This window comes from Ptychodera flava, chromosome 20 (genome assembly GCF_041260155.1).
Source record: "Ptychodera flava strain L36383 chromosome 20, AS_Pfla_20210202, whole genome shotgun sequence".
Taxonomy (NCBI): domain Eukaryota; kingdom Metazoa; phylum Hemichordata; class Enteropneusta; family Ptychoderidae; genus Ptychodera; species Ptychodera flava.
This window is the reverse complement of record NC_091947.1, coordinates 29,768,254-29,795,525: the sequence shown is the minus strand read 5'-3', so window position 1 is coordinate 29,795,525 and position 27,272 is coordinate 29,768,254. Positions and strand designations below refer to the sequence as shown.

At 37.8% G+C, this 27,272-nt stretch overlaps 3 protein-coding genes across 4 annotated transcripts; 1 reads left to right on the top strand and 2 right to left on the bottom strand.

The window, feature by feature from the left end:
* Positions 1-445: 445 nt before the first annotated feature.
* LOC139120568 (otolith matrix protein OMM-64-like) lies at positions 446-7,647 on the bottom strand. 2 transcript variants are annotated; one of them, XM_070685075.1, is made up of 5 exons: positions 7,443-7,570; positions 6,957-7,027; positions 5,981-6,117; positions 3,547-5,191; positions 446-2,528 (listed from the first exon to the last, which is right to left on the bottom strand). In XM_070685075.1, exons 2-5 carry the CDS (start codon positions 7,020-7,022, stop codon positions 1,962-1,964), a joined length of 2,415 nt encoding a protein of 804 aa, XP_070541176.1. In that variant the 5' UTR covers positions 7,023-7,027; positions 7,443-7,570; the 3' UTR covers positions 446-1,961. The 2 variants fall into 2 exon arrangements, with proteins under 2 accessions (XP_070541176.1, XP_070541174.1); XM_070685073.1 differs by lacking the exon at positions 6,957-7,027 and having other exon boundaries at positions 7,443-7,647.
* Positions 7,648-16,788: 9,141 nt separating this feature from the next.
* LOC139120567 (ribose-5-phosphate isomerase-like) lies at positions 16,789-23,916 on the bottom strand. The gene is made up of 8 exons (XM_070685072.1): positions 23,743-23,916; positions 22,562-22,622; positions 21,686-21,801; positions 21,041-21,105; positions 20,673-20,741; positions 19,874-20,012; positions 19,295-19,397; positions 16,789-18,842 (listed from the first exon to the last, which is right to left on the bottom strand). Exons 1-8 carry the CDS (start codon positions 23,881-23,883, stop codon positions 18,760-18,762), a joined length of 777 nt encoding a protein of 258 aa, XP_070541173.1. The 5' UTR covers positions 23,884-23,916; the 3' UTR covers positions 16,789-18,759.
* Positions 23,917-24,502: 586 nt separating this feature from the next.
* Positions 24,503-26,256, top strand: LOC139120566 (protein FAM136A-like). Its single transcript, XM_070685071.1, has 3 exons — positions 24,503-24,629; positions 24,888-25,028; positions 25,317-26,256. The coding sequence occupies exons 1-3, from the start codon at positions 24,543-24,545 to the stop codon at positions 25,503-25,505; spliced, it is 417 nt and encodes a 138-aa protein (XP_070541172.1). The 5' UTR covers positions 24,503-24,542; the 3' UTR covers positions 25,506-26,256.
* The last annotated feature ends 1,016 nt before the right edge of the window (positions 26,257-27,272 follow it).

Genomic DNA, 27,272 nt, shown 5'->3' with positions numbered 1-27,272 from the left:
GCTTACTAGCATTGAGTCATTCTGAATAGTTTCCGTTTCAGATATGGAGTTAACAAAACTTAGGTCAAGTCTATATATAGCCAGGTGTCTTCAATTGGGGATTTTGCGTGGTTGATTACTGTTAACGTTATTGAAACGTCACTTGGTGGCGCTGTTTACATTGGACGTGACACCCTCGTAAGTTCATGAGTGCGATGGCAACTCCGCTCATGAAAATATTATTACTTTTTTAGGTATTTGTGACAGACAGGCAGACAGAGACAGGCAGACAGACAGACAGAGACAAAGAGACCGACAGAGAGATAGCCAGTCACACAGACAGATACATAGAGACAGCCGGACAGACAGACGGACAATCAGGCAGACTTAAGATGTTCAGTTCATTGTAAAACCAGACAAAACACGTGTATTCGATGACCAATCACAACTTGGACGAGTCAGCTTTGTATGAAAGACTTTAATTAAATGATATTTGAGTTGTGCTTGTAAACATTGTCCATACAATTATTAAAGAAATTTATGAAATAATAGTGAAATGTGAATCATAGAAAAGAAAACACGACAAAGATACTGGTATAGAGGTTATAACAGGCATATTAAAATATTTGATTGATTAAATATTTAATATACAATGGCATTGTCAACAAAATCTCACTCACTATACAGCAACGTGTATTTTACCAACGTCTGAATACTGTATTAACAACATTCTAATAACATGACGTCATTGCGGACAACATGTTACCAATGGAAATTGAACAATCCATTGGTAGCGATCAGTTAGGACTGAAACCCCATTGGTAACCATCAATGGGAACTGAAACCCCATTGGTCAGTCCGCAAGCATCGCCATAATTTGAACGTATCCTGCAGCTGTGAAGAATAAATCGCCGCACAGCAAAGAGCCTTATTTTTGCTCGTGATACTATCTTCTGATTACTTAGGAGAATATTTGAGATATTATAATTCCAAATGTGAATGGTATAAAATGTACTGAATAATAAAGTAATGACAAGACTGATAAAGTACTGAGTTCAACCACTGCCATGTTACAATTCAACATCATCCATTCATTACGAAGGGCACTCTACGGAAAACACATTGGGTACAATTTGGATAAAAAGGGCCCAATACTCTTCAGGATTGACTGAAAGGTTCAGTGACTGTTGTGTTGAAGTCCCGTAGGCACTGCCATACGAAGAATATTCATTTATGTACCGTGGTTGTGATCCTCTTTTTTTCGCCTGGAGTTGACAAAGGAAATGCTGATAAAATATTGACTCTCGACTCCTGTTTTTTCCTCCGCCATGATTTTGACCCATCATTTTGTAGAAACTTTGACGTCGGTATTTGGGCCGAACCCTCGATTTAAATCAAGTTGTACAGTTTTCGAATTTGTATTCGAACGATCCACGAAACAAATTAGGGTAAGTGCTCCGCGATCTCCGGCCCATGCACGACTGTTTCTTTTAGTGTAGCTTCAGAAACGCCCAGTTAATAGGATAGGACAGAACAGAATGAATAAGGATAATAGATTTGGTAAGATTCTTTCGCTCACTGCTAATATTTTATCAGCCACTGTATCAAAATTATGTTCGCTGACGGTATATTATCATCCTACTGATTAAGAGAACCGGAAAAAGTCTGCGGTACAATGAATCATGTTCAATATTCCATTAGGAGCATCGTTGCGCCATCGCAGTCAGAGTTAAGATACATAATCACGGCCCTCGAGTTTTGTTGGCTTCAAACACAAACCATGGAGTCATTTTTATTTGTGAGGACGACCGATGCATAGAAACGCCTCTTTGAAAATTAGGATGGTCATTTTCTTGTCCAACTCGTACACTGTACAGTTTTAAACGGTTGCACTGTACAGTTTCAAAGGGTTGCATGCATTGACAGGTTTTTGACATGATTACAACACAAATCAAGAAAGAAGTATTTCATCACTTTGTTACCTATAAAAGTTTCCTCAAGACTGGCTCTAAAGGCTTCATGTATTTTTCGTGGAAATACTGCGGCGTGGTCTTCAGGATAACCAGTGTATCACGCTGTCTGTCGTTGTGTACATTTCGTTTTTCGCTATTTAAATGAGCTTTTGTGAAGTTCGCACTGGTGATCAACAACTCAACCTTTCCCTCCTGGTATTCACCTGCCAAAAACTTACAGTTAAACGCACTCATGCCCACCTTTGATGTCCACACACATGATTTCACTTTCTGGTGATACAAATTTTTCATGGATGGAGAAAGTTTGACAGTGGCTGGTCCGATGTCTCTGGTACAGAGCTGCTCGAGAGCGCCCCCTGTGGTAGGAGTGCCGTCCTCGTCGTTGGCGGGAGTTTTCTGCATACAATCTAGAAGTTGAGTAAGCATAACAGAGTCAATGGTCGGTGTCACTATGTACACTTTTGTTTCTTCCGTGTCGAACCATTTTTCCATGTAGTGGTTTATAATTCTGAATAGATCATAGGGTTTATACACTCCGGTGGCTATCATTTCGCATGCTGCTCTGTCCCTGGATCTCTGAGAGAGAGAGAGAGAGAGAGAGAGAGAGAGAGAGAGAGAGAGAGAGAGAGAGAGAGAGAGAGAGAGAGAGAGAGAGAGAGAGAGTTCTATAATAATTATATTGTCGGGCAGATTTACTAGTAGATGTGAAATGAAGGTGCTTCCGCGTATCGGACGATTTAAACAAGAGAAAACAATTATATTTTGACGAAAACTGACAATATTTGACAAAAAACTACAAGTGGAAATACTAGTATTGTTATCATTTGAAAATATCTGAATGAGATCATAGCTAGAAAACTGCCGACCAAATTTAAAACTGCTTTCGGAGAAATCGATGATTTGACCAAGCAGAAGAAGAGTGAACTCTAAAAGTGAACATAAATATATTTTTCTCATTAGTTGCATTCATTAATGAAAAAATGTCCACACATCAACACACTAACATTGAAAGCCATCGGAAAAGTTTTGACCAAAAATGAAAAAAAAATTAACTGAAACCCTTCATATGCAAATTCTGTCATTCTCTTAGAATCTCTGAATGAAATTGTCACTAGAAATCTACATTCCAAGTTTTAAAAGCCATCTGACCAAAGATTTTCGAGAAATTTATGTCTTGGCCAAAAATGATAAAACTGGAACGACATATCTGAATATGCAATTTTTGTCATCAGTTTTGGTAATAGAGAAAGTAAGATGTTGACGAGGAATGAGGGAACATCGAAATATCCAAAATTAGCAATTATACAAATTAATGCTAACTAATTCAACCCTCACTCTTTCCCACACGTACACATAGTTTTCGAGAAATCGTGTTCACAGGCTGACTGAGACAGATGCAGCTGTAAGACATCAGCTCAAGTGCATAAGAATGGAGTTGAAAATGTATTCTTCCCGCTTTCTTAAATTTTCTCGAACCAAAATTTCACTAGTATAAATTTTCTATGAATTAGACTCATATTGTTCACACATTAGCTAATTCACATACTTCTACCATGGTTGATTCTTTGTATGTATCTATGTATTTTCGACTTACCTTCGCTCTTCTCGCTTTGCGCTCTTTTTCCTTTTCTTTGTCGTCTATGACGTAATAGCCAGTGCAAAAAGTTAAAACCGTGTGATATTCAATAAGCTCTTCTGGAATGGTTACCAAGGTAGCTTGCTCGATTGTGTATCCGCCGTCACTGCCTTCTTTCTCTTCTGTCGACGTTGATGGCGCCATCGCACCTCCCGTCTCATCTCTGGTCTCATGTTGAAGAGCATCCTCTTCTTGCTCATCTTGCCTACAGTGGAAGACGTCGTCTTCGCCTTCACCAACAGAATCGGTGCGACTGGAATTCTGCAGCAGCCGGTGCGCATCGGGATGACTGCTAGTCGAGTTGCCAACATCGAGTTCATCCGAATCCATACTTACAAAGCTGGCCAAGCTTTCGTTCATCCGGGTTACAGACTGAACAGTAATGTCTGGCTCTAATTCTTCATAGTAACGCGTCGTCACAACTTCTGGATACAATTCTATGTTTTCCTGTGCGAGACTGGTGTCACAATGTTCAATTTGGTCCTCTGCCAACGGCATCGCCACCTCAGCTGTAGTGTCTTCCGTGTGTTTTTCTTCGTGTGAAAAAAACACCAAATTACCATTCTCAATTTCATTTTCTCTGTCTGTAGAAATCTCTGTCGTGTCGTCATCATTTTCTGTTTGTGACGGGGCTTGTAGGCTATCGACCTTCTCGGTCACATCATATGGCTCTAAGTATTCGGCGATTTGATGTTTTTCCTGTTCTGTTTCCGAAGCCTTGTTAGGGTCGTCGATAGTCGAATCCTTGCCAGCTCTTTGCTCGTCATAGTTTCCATTCGCTTGATCCTGTTCAAGATAACCCTCTGCAATTTCGTCGATTGCTTCCGATGTACTGTCATTTGCATTTTTGGTTTCCCTATTTTCATTTTCCGGGAATTCTTGCTCATCGACGTGATATTCAAACATTTGTGCTGTTTCTACGGAGACAGATTCTTCACCATCATCCATCTTGTCATTGTTTGTTAGCGCTTTTGTTTCTGGATCGTAAAGCTCTGCATCAACCTTCTCAGACTCGTCATCTTTGCTGGTTGATGTCGACAACGGCTTCTCAGAATCGTCTGCTATCATGGCTTGACTAACAATTACAATTTCCCCAGTAGTTTCGTTCTCTTCATCTGATCCATATTGGAACCCTGCTACCTCAGAACTTCCTACAATGCGCCGCTGCTCAGAGTCGGAATCTGAATACGTTACGGTATACTCAACCGGGGAGCTACTGGAAACATCGCTGTGTGTTTCCTCTTCGTCTTCGTCGTCCTGGACACTAATGCCGTTCTCGTACTCTCCTGATTCTTCACAATCCTTCACGAAGTTGAGCAGCTCGTCAATCTTACCAGGGTCAAAGTCGGTGTCTTTTGGACTGTCGGATTGGCCTCCGGCACCATAGTCAGCGCCCTCACTGGTCATTGCGGTTTCGTCTTCAGGCCTCTCAAGTTTATCGTCTGACGAGGCTTCTTCAGAAGAACCCAATTTCTCTTCCGTCAATGTACCTTCACAGCCTTTGCTGGGCAGTGGATGCAGTATTACCTTCGGTTCAGACACTTTTTCTTTGGTATCAGTGTTCCGATTTTCATCAGACGCCACAGCAACACCTTCTTCTTTACTATTGATGGACAAAGAGACCAGAAGAGAAAGAAATAAGAAAATATTATCTAGTAGTAGTAATATTGCTAGGTTTTATCAAAGCCGTTTGGGTTTCAATAAATTTTGGCGACATTTGAAGAGCAGATATGTCAGACTAAAGGTAAAGTCCTGATTACGCCGAAAACAATGGTGGACTGATGCAACTCTAAGGTTGGGTACTTCTCATTCTATTAATAGACTGTCGACAGCCTCTAGTACCGTGTTGGCCTCTGACTCCGCTCATTATCAGTGCGACAAAAAGCGATTGCTGGCACAATTTATAGCCAGTAACAGAAATAAAAGATTTCACAAGTAGCCCATTTTTGACTGTCTATGCTTACGATACGTAATGATGATACAACCAACTGTATGCACGGGGGAATGTCGGCAGTCTATTTTCATGTTTTTAACTTAACTATTTATAATTCTGAATTTTCATTTTAGACGATCTTGGTGAACGGCATAATAATAATGATCGTTCGATTGAAGCCTTCGAAATTGTCACATTTCAGTCGAAATGAAAATAACGCACGAGAGGATAAGAACTGTCGATAATCATGTGTATACGTAAACAACCGTTATCATATAAGTAGACAAACAATAATATAATGACCTATTGGTAAGGTTGACACCTTGAAATGATGTACGTTTTGACTGGACGCAGAAATGAGAACTAAACATTCACGGTTGCGCAGCAACTTGTCCAAGCTAAGAATATTGATGTGAGTTGCGATACAAAGAAATTTATTTCGCTCGGTCAAACGTTCACCTTAAATCCGAAGAACGTCTCTGGATAACGCCGATGCCGGGCAACCAAGAGATATAGGGCGTGACACTGTGAACTTTGAACTTAGAGGATCTGATGGCGTAGTATACGACTGTTGTGACTGACACGCCCAAAACAATCTGTTCGCAGTGGAGAAGAGAAAGACAGAAAGTAATGTTAGTAAACATACAGAAGAGAACAAAACTGTGGCGTGAATCTGTATGCAGTATACATCAATGCATTCTTTCTTGTGCGGGTTAGGTGTTAGTTCATACATTCCAAATTTTCAGTCCAAATTAGCAAAACACGCAATTTATTGGTGACCCTTGGAACAACTATCCGGCGATGTTGTCTTTATCTATCACTTGATTTACTTCTATTAAAACACTCTTCAAAGGTTTGAGCAAGAATTTGGGAACCTGGCAATGGTGACGCACAGGTGTTGTTGTACAGGTGTGCTCAATGCAGTATACGAGCAAGGGTGCAATATTTGCACGGATAGTAACATGTACCATGGCTGTAATATAATATAACGACTTTGCAGATAATTTATGAGATATAACTATTTGCAGTAGCGAGCTAATGAGGCATAAATCATGCAGTCGATTTGATTTTATTATTTGCATCAAATATGAATGCTGCTAGCGCTTGAATAAATACGCAGGTAATATAGCGGCAAGGAGTTAGTTGTACAGCGTGGTACCAGGCATTGACGCACGGAATTGTAGCTTGTTAAGCAATAAATCATACACAAGTAGCGTTTTTGCTTCTGCATAATAATGTACAGCTAAAAAATCGCCAGCTTTGATGTCGAATAGTTGTAACAGTAGAAATTATGTTGCTTGAAGGTTTTTCGTAGTTGAAAATTTGTATCTCGAGGGGTTAGTAAAAAGCTGCCATTTTGCCGTCTTGGTGATGCGCTTTTGCGAGTAGCCACTGCACGATAAGAGATAGTTTAGTTACATAAGAGTTGTCTCACCGCAATGGTTAATAGCACATCATACATCGTACTATTATAGTAATGCAGGTCGACTATTTGCCACATCTGAGCTGCAGAGAAAATGGCGCGAAAATTAGATGATAAAGATGCTTCAGAGTTTGTGTTTCGATCGCCAGGTCCATGGAAGAGCGGTTATTTCCTTATGACTGAAGTCCAATGCCTAATTAGTTTGCAGTTTGATTAGAAGATCCTGTAACTGATTCGAACTTTGAACTTTTCTTTACACAAAACGTACAAATGTATCCAGTGAAATCACACCGTTCATCAATAAAATAACGGTTGACCTAGCTTAAGCATCACACGACCTAAATTTGTACCGACGACGCCAACAATCGCAGTGATTTTAACGCACAAGATATGTTTTCATGACAGACATAAACTGGTGCAACTTACATCTTTGTTAGTACACATTTACGTAACGGTTTTTGACAGAGGCGAGCGCGGAAGAAGTGTGGTGACGCTTACCTGGCGCACGGAGGGTTTAGCTCTGAAAAATAGACTGTTGCGTTCATGCCATGTTGAAATACTCTTCATACCAACGTAGTTTAATATTTGCAGATTGACAGCCTGCTCTGACCTCGATTGTACTTTGGACTCTACCTCTGACAGGTTAATTCACACCCTATACCTCGGCGTTGGGACTCGGACTACGACCACGAAAAATGCCAATAAAGATTAATAGTAGAGATACGCAGGCGCCCCCAACGAACATACTATAAATATTTTACCAGAGTTTATCGTATGGAATTGCATTCCTGTCTACAATCTCTTAAACGAAAAGAAATTACGAAAATTCATGTTTGGACTAAACGCCCTTTCTGTAATTGTTTTCCTTTATATCACTAACGAACCCTTTATTTCACGTAACTCAGAACAATTATCTGTGACAAAATGAAATATTTTGTGCTCACAACTTCAAGAAGGTGAATTAGACGGTATTTTAAAATTGATGAAGATACCATTCGGTCCATGTTAATCCCAATGTCGTTCGGGGGAAACCTAAAACATGTCACATTTCATCAGGCACTTAAACATGAAACTACTTTAAACTATATCCACGTTGTTAAGGTTCCAAGACAAGAAATTGACCTTTTTAAACTAACAATTCTCTCGTGTTTAATAAGCTCAGAACCCCCGTAAATTATATATTTTCGGAAAGCCTAGATATAGAGAAACATTTTGGTTACCATAGTGTCACCATTATTTACATAACTATCACGTGACAGGTAATTTGCATAACCTTTCAAAAATCTGTTTTCCCTACGTTTTGCATGTTTCATTGCTTTCAGATAATTGACTGAAATTTGTGTGAGTGCAAGCTGTCCCAAGGATCTTCAAAATTGTCTCAGAATTTTCTTAAATCTTCTAAAACAATTGTTATGCCAGAAAAACTTCCAGAGCGGTGAATGTAACCATAGTTGATTTCTTTAAAATTGTGCTCCAAAAAAACTAAGCAAGATATAAAAAATCTGAGACACACTTCGGAAGAGCGTTTTGACAGCTTGCATTCCAGCAATTTTGAGTCAGATACTTTGAAGTTTTGAGACAAAACATAGGGAAACCGATTTTTGAAAGGTTATGCAAATTACCTGTCAATTGATAATTATGTAAATAATTGTGACACTGTGGTTACTAAAATGTTCCCCTATATCTAGGCTTTCAGAAAATGTATACTTTACAGTGGTTCTGAGCTTATTAACCATTAGAGGATTGTCAGATTAAAAAGGTCAATTTCTTGTCTTGGAACCTTAAATTAATACTTCCTTATTATGCATGTTATAATTTTATGATTAAAACTGCACATCTGCCAAGCCTAGGCGTCAATGCTATCCACAACTTTCCAGCAAGTCTACCCTGAGATAGAGTGCATCAGCAATCCGAAAAATGTACCATAGTAACATTAAATACACATGTACGTCACTAACACCGAAAGGAGGCCAAACTCAAGAGGTACAACACAAGTGTCCCTATGCCTGACCAACTGCAGGCCATCGCAGTTAACATTCACCCTACACGACAAACTAAATACGCTTACCACTTCTAGCCACATCTTTTGTGTCCAATCAGCGATAGCTGCCAGTTAACCCTTATAGCCCAGCGACAGTCTGGATTCCGTTGATCACCCTCTGTTACACCGACTGTGGCCATCAAAACGATTACGACACTCCTAGTTATTCGAGATATACCTTGCTTTGGAAATTACGTTGTGATAAGTAGGGCGACCTATTTACCACTCCAAATATTTTGTATGTCATACATTGGGCCGTGTCAATTTACAACGACAAAGGTATGAAAATTTATTGTCACGACTCATTTACTACAATGCGAGATGTCAACGTTGTTGTACACAAGGTGTCACCTCCCCTCTTTCCATATGGTGAAGTGCCCATGGCTCGATGACATTCCTATGTGCTGTAGATGAGATACACAACTTCTCGTAATTGGTTTTCTGTACGTATTTTTTTTAAATTTACAAGTCTATATTTCGTGCGTGTGTTCTGGATGTGGAGTCAGGGAAGGGTGCATCTTCTATCCAAACGTCATAACACCTTTTTTGAGGTCAAGGTTACCTTTGCCAAATTTGTCCAAAGCCGACACGATCAGATAATTGGTATCGGAATTTAGTTCAAGTTACAACAGGTGTTGCCTTTTTTATAACATGCAGCGAGAGAGGTCATTTCTCGTTCACATTTACATCGGCATTTTAAACGGTGTCCAAAGTTCTTACATACACACTGTGACTTTGTATCCATTGTAGGCAGGGCCCCAAAACCCATAATGTTCAAGTTTTGACAACAAAATGCCACGGTTTATAGTGTCAAATGCTTTACTAAAGTCGATTATTTCCTTTGTCAATTTTATGTTGCAAATAGTTTACTAAGTTTATCAAAGTTAACTTGGTGCTGTGCTACTTTCATAAGCCATACTGATGTTTGTACAGTTAATATAAGAGGTGAGCTGCTTGTTAACGACGTTTTCGATGACTTGGCTGAACAACAGGCAGTATGGACACTGATCTGTAACTCACAACACGTTCCTCTTCTCTCTTTTTAAGGGTGAGTGTAACTTTGGCAATTTTTACAGCGGCGGGGAACACACCCGTTGAAAAAGAAACATCTATAATGTAGGCCAGAGGTCTTGAAATGACAATGGCTGCATCAGTGAGAAGTCTCGGGGGCAAATTATCCCATCCACTTCCTTTTTTGCCATCTAATTTGCTAAGAGAAAGATGGTGAACCTAATAATCTGTTACTGGTTGGATAAAAAAATGAGTGTGATATTGGCAAACAGATTTAATTTCTGAAATGGTTTTCAGAATGTTGAATGTTATTTGCCAAGTTTTCGCCAACTCGAACAAAGAAGTCATTAAAACCCCGTACAAAATCAGCTTGATTGGTCAAAATATGTTCAACACCGTTCTTGATTTCATACACAAATCTGGTGAGGGAGTCATTGTTACTCATAGTGGAGGGAATCTCGGGAAAATGAGAAGTAATGAGGATCAATATAGCAACTGAACCAAATACCAAAGAAAAATTCTTCTAGAACACGGATTTTATTACTATGTTATTAAGCATCACATATAAATGAAAAGCACTTATTTAATATTGACGAAAGCTCCTTATATTAAATGTTTTATATGAAATTATAACACTATATTTTGTACTATGAACAGTAACAAGCTCTGAGTCTCCTCGATAATTCAACACGGTAGAAACACGCTAGTTACACATACTTCAAGAACCTTTGCAAATTACGTGTTCAAGTATTAATTCTTGCCAAGGAAGATCTGAGAAGCCATTAACATTAGACGCCACACTCCACAAATAAACAGAGATGGGTCTTAAAATACTCATATTTACAATCAGTTGATCACACCGCCATCTAGTGGTCAACTATAAATTATTCATTTCTTTTTGTCATTCTGATGAAGATCGTCGTCCATGTCAGATCGACAGCTAAATACGCTGAAAAACATTGACTGCTTGTGTTATAGAAACTTCATTCTACAAGTATTAATTCTTTCTGGTTTCTGCAATTTAGTCGCCATCCAAAGTCCATGAGCAGACGTTGAGAGATAGACGTCTCATTAAATCCTTCATCGGAAAGAGAAGGAATGAAACAATTGAAATATTTTTGTTGAACTTAACGATCGAAACACGTCACTTTGAAATTACTTAGCATTACTTAGCATTGATTCAAATCAATGAATCTGCACGTGGAAAAATCGCCAAGAGAATGAAAGTGTTGATGCGAAAGAAAATGTGTGTCATACATCATAACGAAGGGAGCTTTACATTGAAGAAGTACTATATGTGTATGGAAACGTGCTGATTTAACGATATTTTCGCAATAAGTGTAAAATCCGCCTTCTCATTTGATTTTCCGTTTTTAAACACGGGTAAAAGTTGGCTATTGGAAGGAGTATTTTACTGAAGAGTAGAATATTCTGTTTGATCAAGTTTTACAAACTATGGGTTTTCTTCTATTATGCAGGCAAGTTGTCAGTTGGACGGAGTACCTTACTCGCAAGAACAGAATTCATATATATCAGTACGATCAAGTCTACAAAGATTGCTTTGGGATAGTAGACTTAAAGTGGATTTTGAACGAAAGGGACATGAAAGAAAGGAACATTCTTAAAGGGTAAGGGAGCGAAACAGTAGCAGAAGCACAAAAAGAAGACAAGTTAAAACTGAAAACATTGGTACATTAAAAACAGATAAAAATACGAGTTACAATATTAATGGTAAACGGCCTACGGTCTGCTGATAAAATGCTATGAAATCAAATATTTTGAAAATGGGTGACCGAAGGACGCACCAAAATTAAAAGTAATGAGATCGCCAAGTTGCGATGCATCGTTATTTTCACTTGTTGTGTGCTTGCAATGTTTTCATCTTTCCTATACAATCTGTAGCTATATTTGATTTTCCAACTTCTTGGATACTTGTTTTTCCAATATTGTTCGAGGAGACTTACGGGATATCAAACGCCCCCTCCTCCCCTCCCCAGTTTTGGGGTTTTCTGTCAGGGTCAATGCATATTTTGTATGCCGGTTGCAATGCAAACACGTCCAGGTAAGTCGTGGTCACGTGATGTTTGGGTTAACTGAGGTCAAATGCGCGGAAGTGTATTATACTCGGTGTCCCGATTTGGCAGTGCATTTTACCAGTACGCATATGCTCACCTGTATTGACTATTGCACCACATAAATACAGTACCGTTGTAAAACCATGTCGAAAACAGAATAACTATATATATATATATATATATATATATATATATATATATATATATATATATATATATATATATATATATATATATATATATATATATATATATATATTACACAATCAGTGAGTGTACGAACCGTCTTCTGATGGGAGTTCCTGTTTTACAATACAATGATGGTTGGAAGGAGTATTTCAATGAAAAACAGGATAATCTGTTAGATCAAGATTACAGATGATTGATCTTTGATAGTGTACTTGAAATGGAGTCTTGACTAAAGGGGTTCAGATCAAGTTTAAATTCAAGAAACGACGAGAAAGATTAGAAGCAATTTAACCCTGGACAAATTTTCACAAAATATAGTAAACCACATCACATGAGTCACATGATTTCATTTGTTTTGTTTTGCTTTCAAAGAGTGTGCCATTGCCCTGATAAAAAGTTTTTTTCTGAAAATGTCATTTCAAATACGCCACAGAAGTGGAAGTTAGTTATGTATTCTTTTTTGAAGGTAAATAAAGAGATACAATATCTTTATAATACAACTGTGTAATTCTAGAATCGGAAATGCACATGGCTTCACCACGTGGCCGGTGACGATTTCACGTTCGATATCTGCAAGCTTGCTCTAGATTAAAGACACATTTAAAAAAGCAATATAATTACAAGCATTAAAGATAACACAGGAATTCGTAACAAACCATCAATCGTAAGTGTAGATCTTATCTTCCTCGCGAATAGGAGACTAAGATATTTCATTGAACTGTATGGAAATGTATTGAAATGACAGTATATTCTTTTTAAGTGAACTAGTTCATCTATCTTTTATTTCTCGGGGGTTCTTTCAAATATAATTTACGGAAATGTTTATATCAGAGTTTAATAATAATACCTGTCTACAACCCATGGTTTTAAGTGAATTGTCTCTCATTAGACAGTGAAATTCTGTGAGACAGAGTTCAAACGACCAGTGTGTGTGATATTCTATCTCAGCCCGTTTCGGGATGACTTTTTTAGGTCCCTCAATACTTGAAAAAATTGCAGTACATTTATTTTTGTGTACAAAACACCTATGACATCAAAAACTTTTCGTGGATATATATCACTCCCCCTTAAAAATTCGTTTCACATGAATCCACATGAAATACTGTTCCAAACATATTTTCTCTGATAAAAGTTTATTGTCACACTGCCCAACTGCTCATCACCTTACGCACAAAGTAATATCAGACAGAGTGGCAACAGCTATTGTTTAAGGCGTGAAGCGGTTACGTAAGCAATCCATGTTTGCCTCGCCTCACGAAGCTCTTGGCTCTCTTTTCCGAAGAGTGCCGACCATGCACCCTTCGGTAATTTTCGGATTTTCACCAATTGTTCAGCGAAAGTATGTTCGACAAAGCTTGTGTTGTTGTTGTCGTGTGGTGCTGATCGGAATTGATGTGCTGGCGAAAACGGAAGTGTTTTGAGCTTCAGGAAAGTGGGTTTTACCGTTTTAAAAATTCCTCTCATATTTTTATGAATATATAATGAGTGTGTTTGAACCAAATTTGAAAGTCTTTTATCGATACTGTCTGGTTTTACTTAATGGTTTACGGTCAGTCATACCGTCTTTTACACGTGCGCCAAGAAAGGACATGTTTATGAAACTGCTGGCGTGTTATGTTTTGATTGGCGTGAGGCAGTGTTTCTGGCCTGAGAGCTCACAAAGTAACCATGGTTGCTACGCGACTGGCAGTACGATGCCATCTCGTCGTATGTTTCGCATAATCTCGTGTAATTATCAACCACAAACCAAGCCTCCAAAAAGTTTAACACCTTTTAAGCTCATTTTAATATGAAAAGCCAATAGTCTACAGAGACGACCATGGAACAAAAGGCATGCAAGTGTTGCCACTCTGTCTATGATATTACTCTGTGCCTTACGCGACTTGGAATCCCTATATGTTAACATTTTACATTGAATTGTGGCAATAGTGATCCATCTATCTATCTATCTATCTATCTATCTATCTATCTATCTATCTATCTATCTATCTATCTATACGTATCTATCTATCTATCTATCTATCTATCTATCTATCTATCTATCTATCTATCTATCTATCTATCTATCTATCTATCTGTCAGTATGTGTATCTGTATATCTTCTAAGTTTATTAAAAGTAACATACCATATATCAGTCATATTATAATTATTTCTTAGAAGACAAATCTAACTTGAACTATAAGATATCGTTCGTCCAGCAGATACGCAGCACGCAACCCGCAAAGCACCCCAGGATCCGTGCCAGCCCAGTGCATCTACTTGCAAGAAATAGTACTATGAGTACCCTTCTAACTTAAGTTGTATGGAGGTACACGATATTAAATTATTCCAAATTTTATGTAGAAGTATGGAATACAAAGTATACTTTTAAACAGCTTACGTGAATAACTGTGGGTCCATAGCTGTGTTGGTGGCTTTCTAACGAGTTTTCTCTCGAAAAGTTGACGAAGTCAAAATCAGTAGGAACCCTGTCATAAAACTACCATCAAAGTCACGGACCCACAGCTAGTGAAAATACATGACCGCATCACGCTCGAGTTAGACTTTTGAATAGTTCCACCACTGTGTTAAAAAATCAGGCCTGCTATCCTACTAGTAAAACGCACGGTCACTCCACAAGCCGGGCCGTCTAAGATGACCGTCGTCAAAATGATCTACCTGGTATCCATTCCTTATTGGGTAGACACACTTTTACTGCAAGTACTTGACAAATCTTGATATCTGGACTCTGGACTTTTTTGGGGGGAAATGCTCGAGTATTACATTTTGAAGTAAGTTTGGTTTTCGTGCGTACTCGATCAAAGAGGGTTATCGGTTGTATTTACGATCTGTTATCCTAATATGACAGCTTCAACTTTGGGATCTTTGCAACAATTTATTTTCGACTTGGTTCAAGTCGCTGATCATGCGAAATAAAGTCAATTCACCAGGTTATAACGCGCTGATAATACTTTTGTGTGAAACGCTCTCAGTGGTGATGGTCTGTACAACCAGAACAAGGAGTTGGAACGCGAGGCAGTTAGGTTGTCTTTGTATCTTATCTTACCTTATCTTATCTTATCTTATCTTGCGGTGCATTTGCGCATGCTTGAGGGAATGCGATTGGCAGTAAGTTTCTCTCGGAGTCACCAGCGATAACTCCACTGCGTCACGGTTAGAAAAAAAAATCTCTGCTACATCGCATTAACCAAATTATCTGCTACATCGCATTCACCAAATTATCTTTTATACACAGACTTGTACCAAGTCTACACCTACTTACATGTATTTGAACTTCTAGTTTGTTGGCATTTTTTTCAAATGGAGGGCGTCAGGATTGTAAACGTGCAATTTTGAGAATGAATTATAAATCTAATCACTTTCAAATCCAAACCAAACAAGTCAAAAACAAAAATGCAAAGGTGAGTACACAGCAAACTGAGAAAACAGGACCCTGTGCTCTTATGTTATAACTTTCAGGGCACTCTAATTATGATATTTGTGTGTACTCAGCGTACTGTGATGGCCAGTACGATGTTTTAAACGAGACCGTATTAGGTTGAATTACATGGGACTGACGAAATATGAAGTGCAAAGCATCTGCAACGATACGATAATTATGCAAATAATTCGTTATGGTACAAATCAGACAAATAACATATGGCATGAATCGTTGTAAACCACTGGCTCTTTACGGCAACGGATTGAGCCGTCCCAACAAACGTAACACCGTGGAGCGGAAATAAAGCTTGGTACTGGAGCACTACATGCGAATTTGTCGTACATTTTTCGCCAGTCTTTTTGTTAATTTGTTCTAATATATGTTGTCTTTTTAGAATGCATTTCTTTCCTTTTGTCTTACATTCTTTCTTTCTTTATTTATTTATTTGCTTTTCATTCAGCCTGACGTCGCTGTGGTATTTTATGCCTGTAAGTACCAGAAACTCTGTAATGTTTTCCTCAGTACATTGTATATTCAGCTGTACACAATGCAGGATTCCGAGGCACTATCTTTTTTTCCCCTGAGGTCTCCGCTACCGAAAGCTGCAATAATTGTTCAGCTGAGTGGGCATTATACTTTCAGCTGGTGATTAATTTCCATATGGAACATAGAAATGAACTAATCTCCACTCTTTCTGTCACAGTATTTGTGACTCCAATTCAGTTTCCCTCTGGGAAATGCTCGGAAGTACAGTATCTCTAGGCAGATGTAGTCCGGATTCTTACACTGATTACGGTCCGCTCATTGCCTGGACAGCCAACTAGGATACGATGGAAACTAACCACACAATGTAGCCTAACAAGACTGAATATGCAAATTACTCATCAGTATGCATGTGAACCACATTAAGATTTATATTATTATTACAATTTTTATTAAATCACAGACTTAACAAAGCTGGGGTATGAAGTTAATTGTGATTTTTTGTACTTTCAATGTATCCTGAACTTTTGTCTCATTCGTTCACAAGCCTAATAGGTAATGTGTTCACACATGAGAGGTGGATGGAACTTATAGAGGCATAAAAGATGTACAGATACAACATATTTACTTTCGGCATTTATTTCAATGTTTGAGTGACAAAATGGACAATTCTGAAGAAGTACGGTATGGGCTAGATTTGGACATCACATGTCCATCTTGAATGTGGCTCACTTTTTTGTAGAGATAAAACTAAATGATGTTATAGCCATAATTGAAAATATCAACCACTGCATTTATTTTTCTTTAGATTATAACTGTGTTACAAGAATGCAAGTGGCTCTAGGGTGACTATTATAGAAGCATCTATGAGAACAGTGTTTTCCCCTTACTACAATCATTTCTCATCATGTTTCTGGTTGGTCCAAGTATTAACAACCAGTTGTAACAATTTTTTATCACTTTCGGAAAGAAAATGCTATGTTAATGGTGTAACTAACAAAATATAAACTTGATGAAAAGTTAAAATAATCTGGAAACCTGAAAATGATGAAAAACGTGGGCAGTTTTCATTTCTTCATTCATCACCCTTCTTTTATAGGATCACAAAATGTCAAAATGCAGGCAAACAGCACTCCCTGTAATATTGATGCAAAAAGAAATCCGGTGTTCTACATGTTGACGCTTGACATGTCACAAACAAACCGTCCATTGCTACAAGCTTAAATGTTCACTGTGACACTATGAAAGGACACTTGCCAAAATTTAAACTGCAACTCACAACTTATATGTATGCCAGTCCCTATGGAAGACAAGCGCATTTCTACAAAGTCCTTTTGTTGTACACACAACACAGGGAAAAGCTAAGTTTTCTGTGCAAACCCAATGCATTATTCATAATTGTATGCTGTAAATTGAAATACCTGCCACTATATGATGTACTGGTAATAACTGCTTTTCGATTGTCGAGTAACTTTACATATTTTGTACTTGTTCTTTAGAACTGTAAGATCTATGCATTTTTCACACTTATAAAAGACACTTCAAGAGGAGAATAAAAACAAGGAAGTTAACAATACATGTTGTAAAGGGGTCTGCAGATCAAAGTAAGCCATAATCAACATAGTGATGCTTTTCCCTGAATACGGAATGTATCGACAAAAATGTATCAAGAGAATAAATAAGTGTATGCGAGAAAAGCCAAGAATTTTTCTCTGAAAACTATTGCATTGATGATCTTGGCAGTGATGTACATCGATTCGTGAATATTTTGAGTTTCTTTACTTCTGAAGAAAACTGTACAGTAAACTCAGTCCCATCAGATTTTGTTATGTCCTTTTATCGTCTACAGCTACATCTCAGATGAGACATGTCAATCACTACTTTAGATATTCTGGGAACGGATATCTGTATTTAGCCATGATGTGTTTCTTGTCGTGGTACAACCTCTTGGCTTGTTTCACAATGAAACACTTTCTTATACACCATTCATTGTAGCCTGCTGTAATTATCAAACAAAACATCAAGCCTATTCTGTGTTCCATCATATGGCAGAAGAGTAAAGTGGTACATACATGCACAGTAGGTTTCCCTTAGCTTGCAGTGCCAGAAACTGATCAGGAATCTCAACTGGTCAGGAACAGGAATGTGAATCTGAATCTGACTTTCTGTAACAACACCATACACTTCCTGATGCAAAGATCATGTTGGGGTCATGAAAGTGCCCTGTTAAGCAAGACATCTTTGTCATTGTTTTTGTAACAAATACTTTTACACTTAAAACAGAAGGGATTATTTTGAAATCTCTTAAATTTCCTGCAGATGTTTCTCACAGAAATTTTACCTTAAATAAATACACAACAAGAAAAGTTTGAATCAGACTACAGGCTCTTGGTTATGTCGTTCAAAAGGTGACAGTATTTGAATATTTGCTGAATTCAAATATTACATAACTACTGCTATGGTTTAAAATATGTTTGCTGGTAATTGAAACTTAATAATTTTGATAGTCCAATAGCTGTAAATTAACAAATGCTGTAATTCAATGAGTATAATACTATACAACATAACTTCATCGTGAGCATACACAAAATTCCCTATCTTGTCGATACAGATCCATCTGGCATTCCAAAATAAATCTTGTTGGCCATGTTGATAAAGAGCCCTGTTTCAACCACTCCTGTAACACACAAAATAAGGAAGAAAACTTATGTTGGATCTTGTGATATATGTCAAGCAGGTTTCACAAATTTTACATGGGATATTTTTAACGGTTTCCAATGGTGTGATGAAACTGCAAAACTAAAGACATATGACCATTGAGTATATGGATAAGAACTCGGAAATGACAAATATTATACTACTGTCAAATACTTTATTTGAATCGAAATCCACACATTAAAATCATATAACACATAATCGTGAACTACTACCATCGTTAATCCGTGACACTTGTATCCATGACAACAACTAACTGTTCCTCAAGAAGTCATAGTTGTTTCTTTCAAAGATTTATACAACATATGCACTAGTGGAGTGGAGTTTTGTGGGTATGTGCTTGAGACAGAGGCAAAGACCGGGACAGAGAAAGACAGATAGCTGATGTAGCATTATCTTAGCCAAGTAACGTACCAGGTATCATCTTGATTGTCTGGTTCATTTCCGCCCAACTCTCCGGCACTTTTGTAAATTTCCAGTCAAGGATGAAGTTACCATTGTCAGTTACTACTGGACCCTGGACAGGTAACAAAAGAAAATATGGTAATCATTTGCAAAACAATGCGACATCTGATTGAAAGAAAACCAGTCTGTCAATGACATACAGTTCTAACTTTGAAAGTAGCCCAGTATGCCGGAAAGATACACCAGTATGAGATGCACTGGGAATAACAGAAATTGGAATTGTTGTACGCTGTCTTGTCATTGTGTAGGTGCAGCATAGATTCAAACTGGAAACTTTATAAATATTCTTTCAAGCTGATTAAATTCTGAAAGGTTGAACAGGAAATGAGAGTTCTAGTCAGAATATCAGCTTTCTAAGTCAATTAACAGAAGAAAAGTTTACATACAAATGGTCTGACGTATACCATCGACATTAAGGGTGCACTTATCTTACATGGAGTAGTGCAGTAGGGGATACACTCATCAACTCTGAATGAACACAGAGGGGTTATAAGATTTGGACTGAACCAATCAAAGTTCTCCACTTACCGCTTTGCTCTTTGCCATCCTTAGTTCTGGTGATCTGTCGATTTTCTTTAATTTATTCATAACTGACACATACGCCATTGGAATCACTTCAATGGGAATCCCTTTTTTCCATTTCTCTCCCAAGATTTGTGAGTCTTTTCTGGAGAGAATGACATAAAATGTAATGCAGAAAAATTTGGAAGGGAATATGAACAAGGATCAAATTTTCAGCCAGTTTTTGATCAATTAGCTACATTATTATCAAGACAGAGTGTCATTTTCAAAGCTTTCATCAATAAGTTGTTAAATGTCACGGTTTTTCAGCAAAAGAAATAGCACTTTTTAATGTGTTTCTTGTCTGCAAGTTATTTGAATAAGCACTGATTTCACCTGCGTGTAGAGGTGATGAAGTAAACACTATAAAGTAGCTTTTGTAGACAGAAAATAGATTTAATATAACGACTGAAAGAAAATTTCAAAATTACTTTGACAGGCTAAATATGCTTGATATTTACAAAATGAAATACTTATGTTGACACCATGCACTGTGGATAATGTGACAGACTAATAACCATGCACTGTGGATAATGTGACAGACTAATAACCATGCACTGTGGATAATGTGACAGACTATAACCATGCACTGTGGATAATGTGACAGACTATAACCATGCACTGTGGATAATGTGACAGACTATAACCATGCACTGTGGATAATGTGACAGACTATAACCATGCACTGTGGATAATGTGACAGACCATAACCATGCACTGTGGATAATGTGACAGACTATAACCATGGAATTTAAAACAAACCAACCTGGAATCTGCAATGACAACAAAATAGTCTGCGGCTGCTGCGACTATCTTCTCCTGTGTAAGACATCCACTGTCAGGGATAAAATGGGAAAAAGTAATGTATAAAACAAGCTGCCAAGCTAACAAATAAATGAACAAAGTGAGTCAGTGCGTAAATACGCATAAAATAGCCAAGAGCTCTATCAACATTTGGTGATGTATCAATCTTAGAATCATTCCATATTGCCCATTTATTGCTGATGAAAGAAAGAGCCACAATTTCAATAATTGGCAGAGCTATGTGGTTGATATATTTACGTCTCTTTGTTTTCACATCACAGACATCTATGCAAGACACTTACAGATTTGTCAAGAGGAGACAGCACTCACCCTCCGCCTTTGATAAGATTTGAATCTTTATCAACTTCATCTGCGCCATCTATAGCTACATCTAACTGTTGATAAAATCAAGAAATACATCTTCCACTGGTTGTATTCTTCAAAGAAAATGTCTTAGATACATTTCAAAGGTTTGACTTCCGTCATTACAATTGTAAAATTCACACATCCCCTTGCTTTTCCAGCTGAGAGAGAGAACTGCAGTTTTAGTGATAAAGCTCTCTTTCCGTAATGATTATTTGTACGTACGTTGAATTTTCCTCTCACTAGAAAATACAGCATTGACAATTAAAACATGGCCATCAAGTTCATCATTTAATCACTGTTTACAGAAACAAAGTTATAACATGTCATAGAACTCATGTTATTTTATAACATAATAAGTGGTGTTCTGACCCTGGCAATTGATGTCTACGAAGTGAATTTTCTAAGGATGCCAAGATAAAAACAATTTTAGTAAAAAGTCAAGTTCAAGTAAAATCTTGCATCATTGAAGCTGTTAAGTAACATCTCATGAAATACGAAAAAATACTACCAAAAGATGACAAAGCATGCTAGGTGTCTTGATATAATTAAGTTTGCCAATTTGATCGCCCTGTAAAAAAAGACTCACTACAGATCAGAGAGTAACATTACCTGTGGATGCCTTTCAAGATCACTGAGAACCAAACTGTTGTCAATGATCAGCTGCCTTGCTTGAAATGATGTAGGCACACACACTACGTCCAGTTTTTCATCTTGTACACGCTGTGCTGAATTGAAACAATCAAATACAACCAAAATTATTTCTTGCTTCCAGTACTGAAATTCACCTTTGGAATGTAGGTGAACTTGTTCCACCTTCTGTGAATTAGTTCTCTCGGTCAGTATTAACTGGGATATATGTGGTGCTAGTTTATTTTGTTGATTTTGTTGATCAGCACTATACTCAACCGATCATGATCAATTCAGAAAGAATTGTTTATAGTATTCTCACAAAATCATACATACATTCTCGTTTCCAGGAATGACACCAATCTGATCTGCTGTCCAAAAGTCAAGACATGCACTTTTAAAATCTATATATCCCCGGGGAAATTGTCTGGTTCATGCTACTTATTTCATGCAGTTAAAGGTAGATTATAATAGGATCGCGGTGTTTCAGGTCATCTGGTGCAGGCCATACTTGCACAAGTTTTCTATATCAGAATAACGCCTCCTAATCAATGTATACTTGTGTTAACAAGACAAATACATTTGCAATATCTGGTAAGAAAGTTTGCAGCATACAACCAACATTCAGTCAGTTTTCACACTTCTTCAGAGATCCGTTGGTGAACATTATTTGATTCCTTCTTTACTCCAAAGTATACAAGTACATTGTGGCAAGCACAGTTAAACGTGTGTGTTACGTGTGAATTGTAAAACATATATATATATCTAGAAAGATTCTTTCACTGAGAATGTGTAGTTGAGATTTTGAGTGCATATCTACTGCAGTAAGAGAAAGGTGTCTGGTCAGGAAATACTTACCCAATCTCTGTACAGCATAGACTATTGTAGAACCACTTCCTATGCCTAGTTTCTGATTGGTCTGTAAGGGAGATATTCATTACTTGCAAAGGGAAATTTCACAAGACAATTCCTGATGTGGTTAAGTGGTTAAACATATATGAATGACAGCTATATGATGGTGGGCGCATGATGAAAGTGTTTCATCCAGAGAGGGGATGAGGGATTCCCCCTCTGTTGACATGTTGGCACGCCCTAGTAATTTGTCAAGGGGGGGGGGGCCCTTATGAAATGGTGCCAGTCATACCTTAGAGATACAAGTAGAACACATGAACTGGTGAAATCCCCCCTAAATTTTCTGCTAAAGGGGGGAAATCCCCCCTGTTAATGCCATCCTGGATGAAACACTGCAGGTGATGATGTCAAACAGAGATAATGATGTAAATGATGATATTGTTTTAATAATGATGGAACTGACAATTAATATATTGATTATGATGATGATGATGATGATAACAAAGATGAAAACTAGGATGAAAATGATTGGCCTACACAATGGCAATACTGACAATGATGATGATGATGATGATAAATTGCAAAATAACTGCTGGGTAGTTGAACAAATTAAACTGAATAATGCTATGAGATATACTTAACACTCAAAAATAAACAACATGACCTTGAAAAACCACAGCTAGCAGCTAGCTCTTATGTTGTCACAATAGATCATAACCATAGAAGTAAAAGTTTATTGTAATACAAGTCTAATGCAATAAGTCACACATGATGACAACCAGGGTAGTACTAGTGCATGATTGCACTGAATAAGGTTTTGCAGAGGATATCACTTAATAGTATGCTTAGACATTGCGTGTGCCTCTCATCTTCAAAGAGTGAAAACACTGTGGAGGTCTGGTGGTACCTCCATGCTACTGTACAGTTCACTTCATAACCTTGCTCATCGCCGATACATATGAGATTACGGTAAGTCTTTGTATTTTATTACTTTGGGAACCGATAGCTTTCACAGCCGCTTGATTAAAATGGAAAATTGGGGAAAGTGTTTCCTGTGTTCATACACCGAGCACACGTGTTTGCATGGAATTTTCATACAAGTTTGTTGACAAAAACTAAGCATCACTCGTTCACGAAAATCTACTTGTACCATAAATTATGAAACTGTAAACCCTTCCTCTTTTTACCTTGACGTGATTATCCACGGCAGCATAAGCAGCAGACTTCTTAGCTTCTTCCGCTGGTTCCATGCTAAGCAATCTGCAGAAGCCCTGTAGAGATGAACGTAGCAGTCGTGGGTGCAGTGAGCGCTTTGTCAGAATACTCATGCTGATGTCGGAAAGAGTACAAGAGCAGAGGGGTGTGCAACTTTTTGGATAATTGTCAACAAGTCAAGGTTCAGCTGTACACGAAGTGAGCTTTCTCTTCATGATTCGTCACTTTAATATCGAAATAAAGTATTTCAGGTTTAGTATTACTGATGCCAGTTGAACCTAAAACCATCAAAAGTCAAGTTTGGGACGTACTTGAGTATTGCGAACCCCCACTGTTGTACATGATGGAACCCCCCTGTGAATGAAGTTCGCGGCCACTCAGGCTACCCCCTAAGTGAATGATTAAAGTTATTTACATGTAAGTGATATAGGATATTTATATGTACCAAAAATAACAAATTATCAATAACAAATTGTCACTATAAAATATTGCTAATACTCTGTTCTTAACTCAAAAAGACTAGAAAATGTGAAAATTTTAAGAATTTTTGGCACTATAAATATGGGTACAGCAAGTATCAATTTTAGTATTATCAACAAAAAAGATCAAAATGTAGCGAAAATAGTTTATTGTGGTATATGCTTGATATGCATATTTTGTACAAATAGCATCAAGTTCCGAATGTGGGCGAAATGTGTGTACTGTAAAGTAAAATAATAACGATTAATCTAGGTGTACCAAATGCTAATTGGTGACCTTTCAACTTTACAATATGGCGGAGGCGATACAAGCACGTGTGGAGAATGCCGTGAAAAAATCCGTTGAAGAACTTGATCGGGAACATCTTCGGAAGATGCAGGTAAGGTATTCGTAGAATGGGAACATACATGCAAAAATGGTGCCTAGGTTGGTTGTCTTCGTAAATAAATACCAAACTTATAGCGAATGTGATCATTGCATTGGGACTTGGGTCGTGATGCTGATAACTGGTGTATTCAGGTCGGTGCAATACACGGCGTCAATTACATAATAATGAACCGTGCTTCATAACAGCACGTTACACGCTGCCACATGCTTATTTCCGAACGTTACCTTGCTTTCTGAATTTACCTTTTAGGCTAACATGTATAAATGCTGCACGAAATGCTGTGAGACGCCATCTTACACAATGGAAGGAGCACAAAGATGCATAGAGCAATGTTCTCTCCCACTTCAACAAGCCCAGACTTACGTGCAGAATGAACTTGGGGAATTTCAGGTAACGTACTGTGATGTTTTTCTGTGAACAAGTTAGACGCGTTGTAAAATTCAGAAGCATTCTCCAACTAGACGATCAATGTTTTTAAAACCATTCAAGAATTCTTATTTTCATAAATAAAAAAGACATTACAATACCAAGGACATGATGCTCCCGTGCTTTGCTAACATCCACCAGCCAATATTATTTATTAGTGAAAGTAATATTTGTCTTGTATTTGGATCAGCTCCACTCTGTCAGGTGATATCCTTTAAAAGGAATTTTTATTTTATTATGGCATTCTCACAGGATCGACTTCAACGCTGTGCTATGCAGTGCCAGGATGATCTGAAAGATTTGGTTGCCAGGGGCAACACCAATGAAGCCATGATGAGAAGTCATCTTGAACAGTGTCTAAGCAAATGTGCAGACAAACACATAGGTATACTTCCCGCCATGATGGCTAGGATGAAGGACACTATTTCTAAATACAAATAATGTATGTGCTATGTTATAATACACAGAAGTTAACCATCCATTATTACTGTGAATATGTACAGAAAACTCAATGTACAAGGGACCAGATGTAGAAGTGACAGGAAGTTCAGGTTCAAGAGACTCCGTTTCAATTTTCAAGTACAACGTAGCTCATCAATCACAAGGTTTTAATCTCCCTTTAAGGAAGGCATTGTTTGTACAGATCAGCGCTGGTCAGCAGTGAAAAAACATTTTATGCTTAAAGTTTCAAGGTTGATGTATGTACTTGCCACAATTACATCACAATTTGTTGAAATCTGAACATCCTTCTAATGGACAAAAAAAAATGTTTTTCAGCTCCAACAGCTTTTATTGACATGTTCCTTTGCCTTCGGGATAGCAATATAAAGATTTTCAGTTGATACATGTTTTTCACTGTTGTACTTTTCGGAGTTATTTATTTTATAGGTATTTTAGGGTCCATAGCATAAACCTTCTATCAAGGGTTCAGTTGCATTAGTGTTGGTTGACTGATATGTAAGCTGCCAACTTACAACTTGTACTTATTTCACAGTTGTATCAGGGGTGGATACAGCAGCGGTACATTCAGTATACATCTGCTTTTATGTGCAAACTAAACAAAAGCAGATGTACTCTGAATTTGTGTGTTATACTGTTTGTCATTTATTGTAAAATTACAGACTTTGTAAACTAATGGAGTAAATTGTATCTAGGTATCTGAAAGAATAAAAAAACATTTAGGTATTTGAAATTATGTGTCTCCATTCTGTTTAATAATTTTTCTGAGTTAAATGTACTGAGAGATCACACTGTCATGAGATTTCTTGGACCAGTGTATATCAGAAATACTACTGATGTGGTATTTGGTTAGATGTTGACAGACTGATGATAAGGTCTACACAATAGCAGTGTGTAATCAGAGGTCCTAGATAAAGTGTTACAGAGATAAGTGAAGGGAGCGGAGACCATTTATAGAAAATAACGTTTATATGCACATGGATGTAAAATTGAAAGCAGATTTTATGATAGAATAGGAGTACTGCAGCCAGACAGATTTCTTAAACAAAAACTATAGAAAATAATGTCAAAAAGTTGGGGGACCTTGTAAATTTTGAAACACATTCACCAAATTTTATTGGTGCAGTGTTATTTGTGAGCGTGTGTTTTGAGAGTGTAAAAAAAAACTGGGTTGGCAAGTCAGCAAGTACTTTTGAATTTGAGACAACCTAAATGTAATAAGAGTTTTACTGCTTGTCTGATAAGACTGACAGTGTGTATGGGTCTCCACCAACTCTACCCCGAATTACTGAAGGCATAGTGTTGAGTCTGTGCTCTCCAACATCTTGTTGGAACCAATCATATTGTACAGTTTAGTTTATTCACAGCATATAGGGTATGAAGACTGCCCTCATAGCTCTGGGAGGGGTGATAGCACTCCTTGTTATTGTGTAACCTGGCCTGTTAACCTATACCATTCTAAGTCCATGCGTACACTGTGCCCTAACTTGGAGTTGGCAGAGACCCATACACGACTGAACCTTCAGTGTACTTGTCTGATATGAGGACCTCACAGCAAAGTTGGTATGGATTGTACTGGTACATGTATGACTAACAGGTCACATGCATGTGAATGGATTCAGACTGGTGGCATGTCCTGCAGGGCAAACATGCAGCCTGCCTGATCTGCAGAATGCCTCAAATGTTAGTTACAGACCTGTAGCCAGCCTGATCTTTCATACAGACAACATGGCTGTTATGTCAGACCTG

What these genes read in the sequence shown, in the direction of transcription:
- LOC139120568 (XM_070685073.1), bottom strand. Translation starts at nt 7,511, where the DNA reads ATGAAGAGTATTTCAACATGGCATGAACGCAACAGTCTATTTTTCAGA. An exon ending in AGACGTTCTTCGGATTTAAG is followed by an intron (nt 5,192 to 5,980) that starts GTGAACGTTTGA and finishes GTCCATCAATAG; the next exon opens with TAAAGAAGAAGGTGTTGCTG. An exon ending in GCAAAGCGAGAAGAGCGAAG is followed by an intron (nt 2,529 to 3,546) that starts GTAAGTCGAAAA and finishes TCTCTCTCTCAG; the next exon opens with AGATCCAGGGACAGAGCAGC.
- LOC139120567 (XM_070685072.1), bottom strand. Translation starts at nt 23,883, where the DNA reads ATGAGTATTCTGACAAAGCGCTCACTGCACCCACGACTGCTACGTTCA. An exon ending in ATCTTGAAAGGCATCCACAG is followed by an intron (nt 21,106 to 21,685) that starts GTAATGTTACTC and finishes TTTTATCAACAG; the next exon opens with TTAGATGTAGCTATAGATGG. An exon ending in GGATGGCAAAGAGCAAAGCG is followed by an intron (nt 19,398 to 19,873) that starts GTAAGTGGAGAA and finishes TTACCTGTCCAG; the next exon opens with GGTCCAGTAGTAACTGACAA.
- LOC139120566 (XM_070685071.1), top strand. Translation starts at nt 24,543, where the DNA reads ATGGCGGAGGCGATACAAGCACGTGTGGAGAATGCCGTGAAAAAATCC. An exon ending in AACATCTTCGGAAGATGCAG is followed by an intron (nt 24,630 to 24,887) that starts GTAAGGTATTCG and finishes TTTACCTTTTAG; the next exon opens with GCTAACATGTATAAATGCTG. An exon ending in ATGAACTTGGGGAATTTCAG is followed by an intron (nt 25,029 to 25,316) that starts GTAACGTACTGT and finishes GCATTCTCACAG; the next exon opens with GATCGACTTCAACGCTGTGC.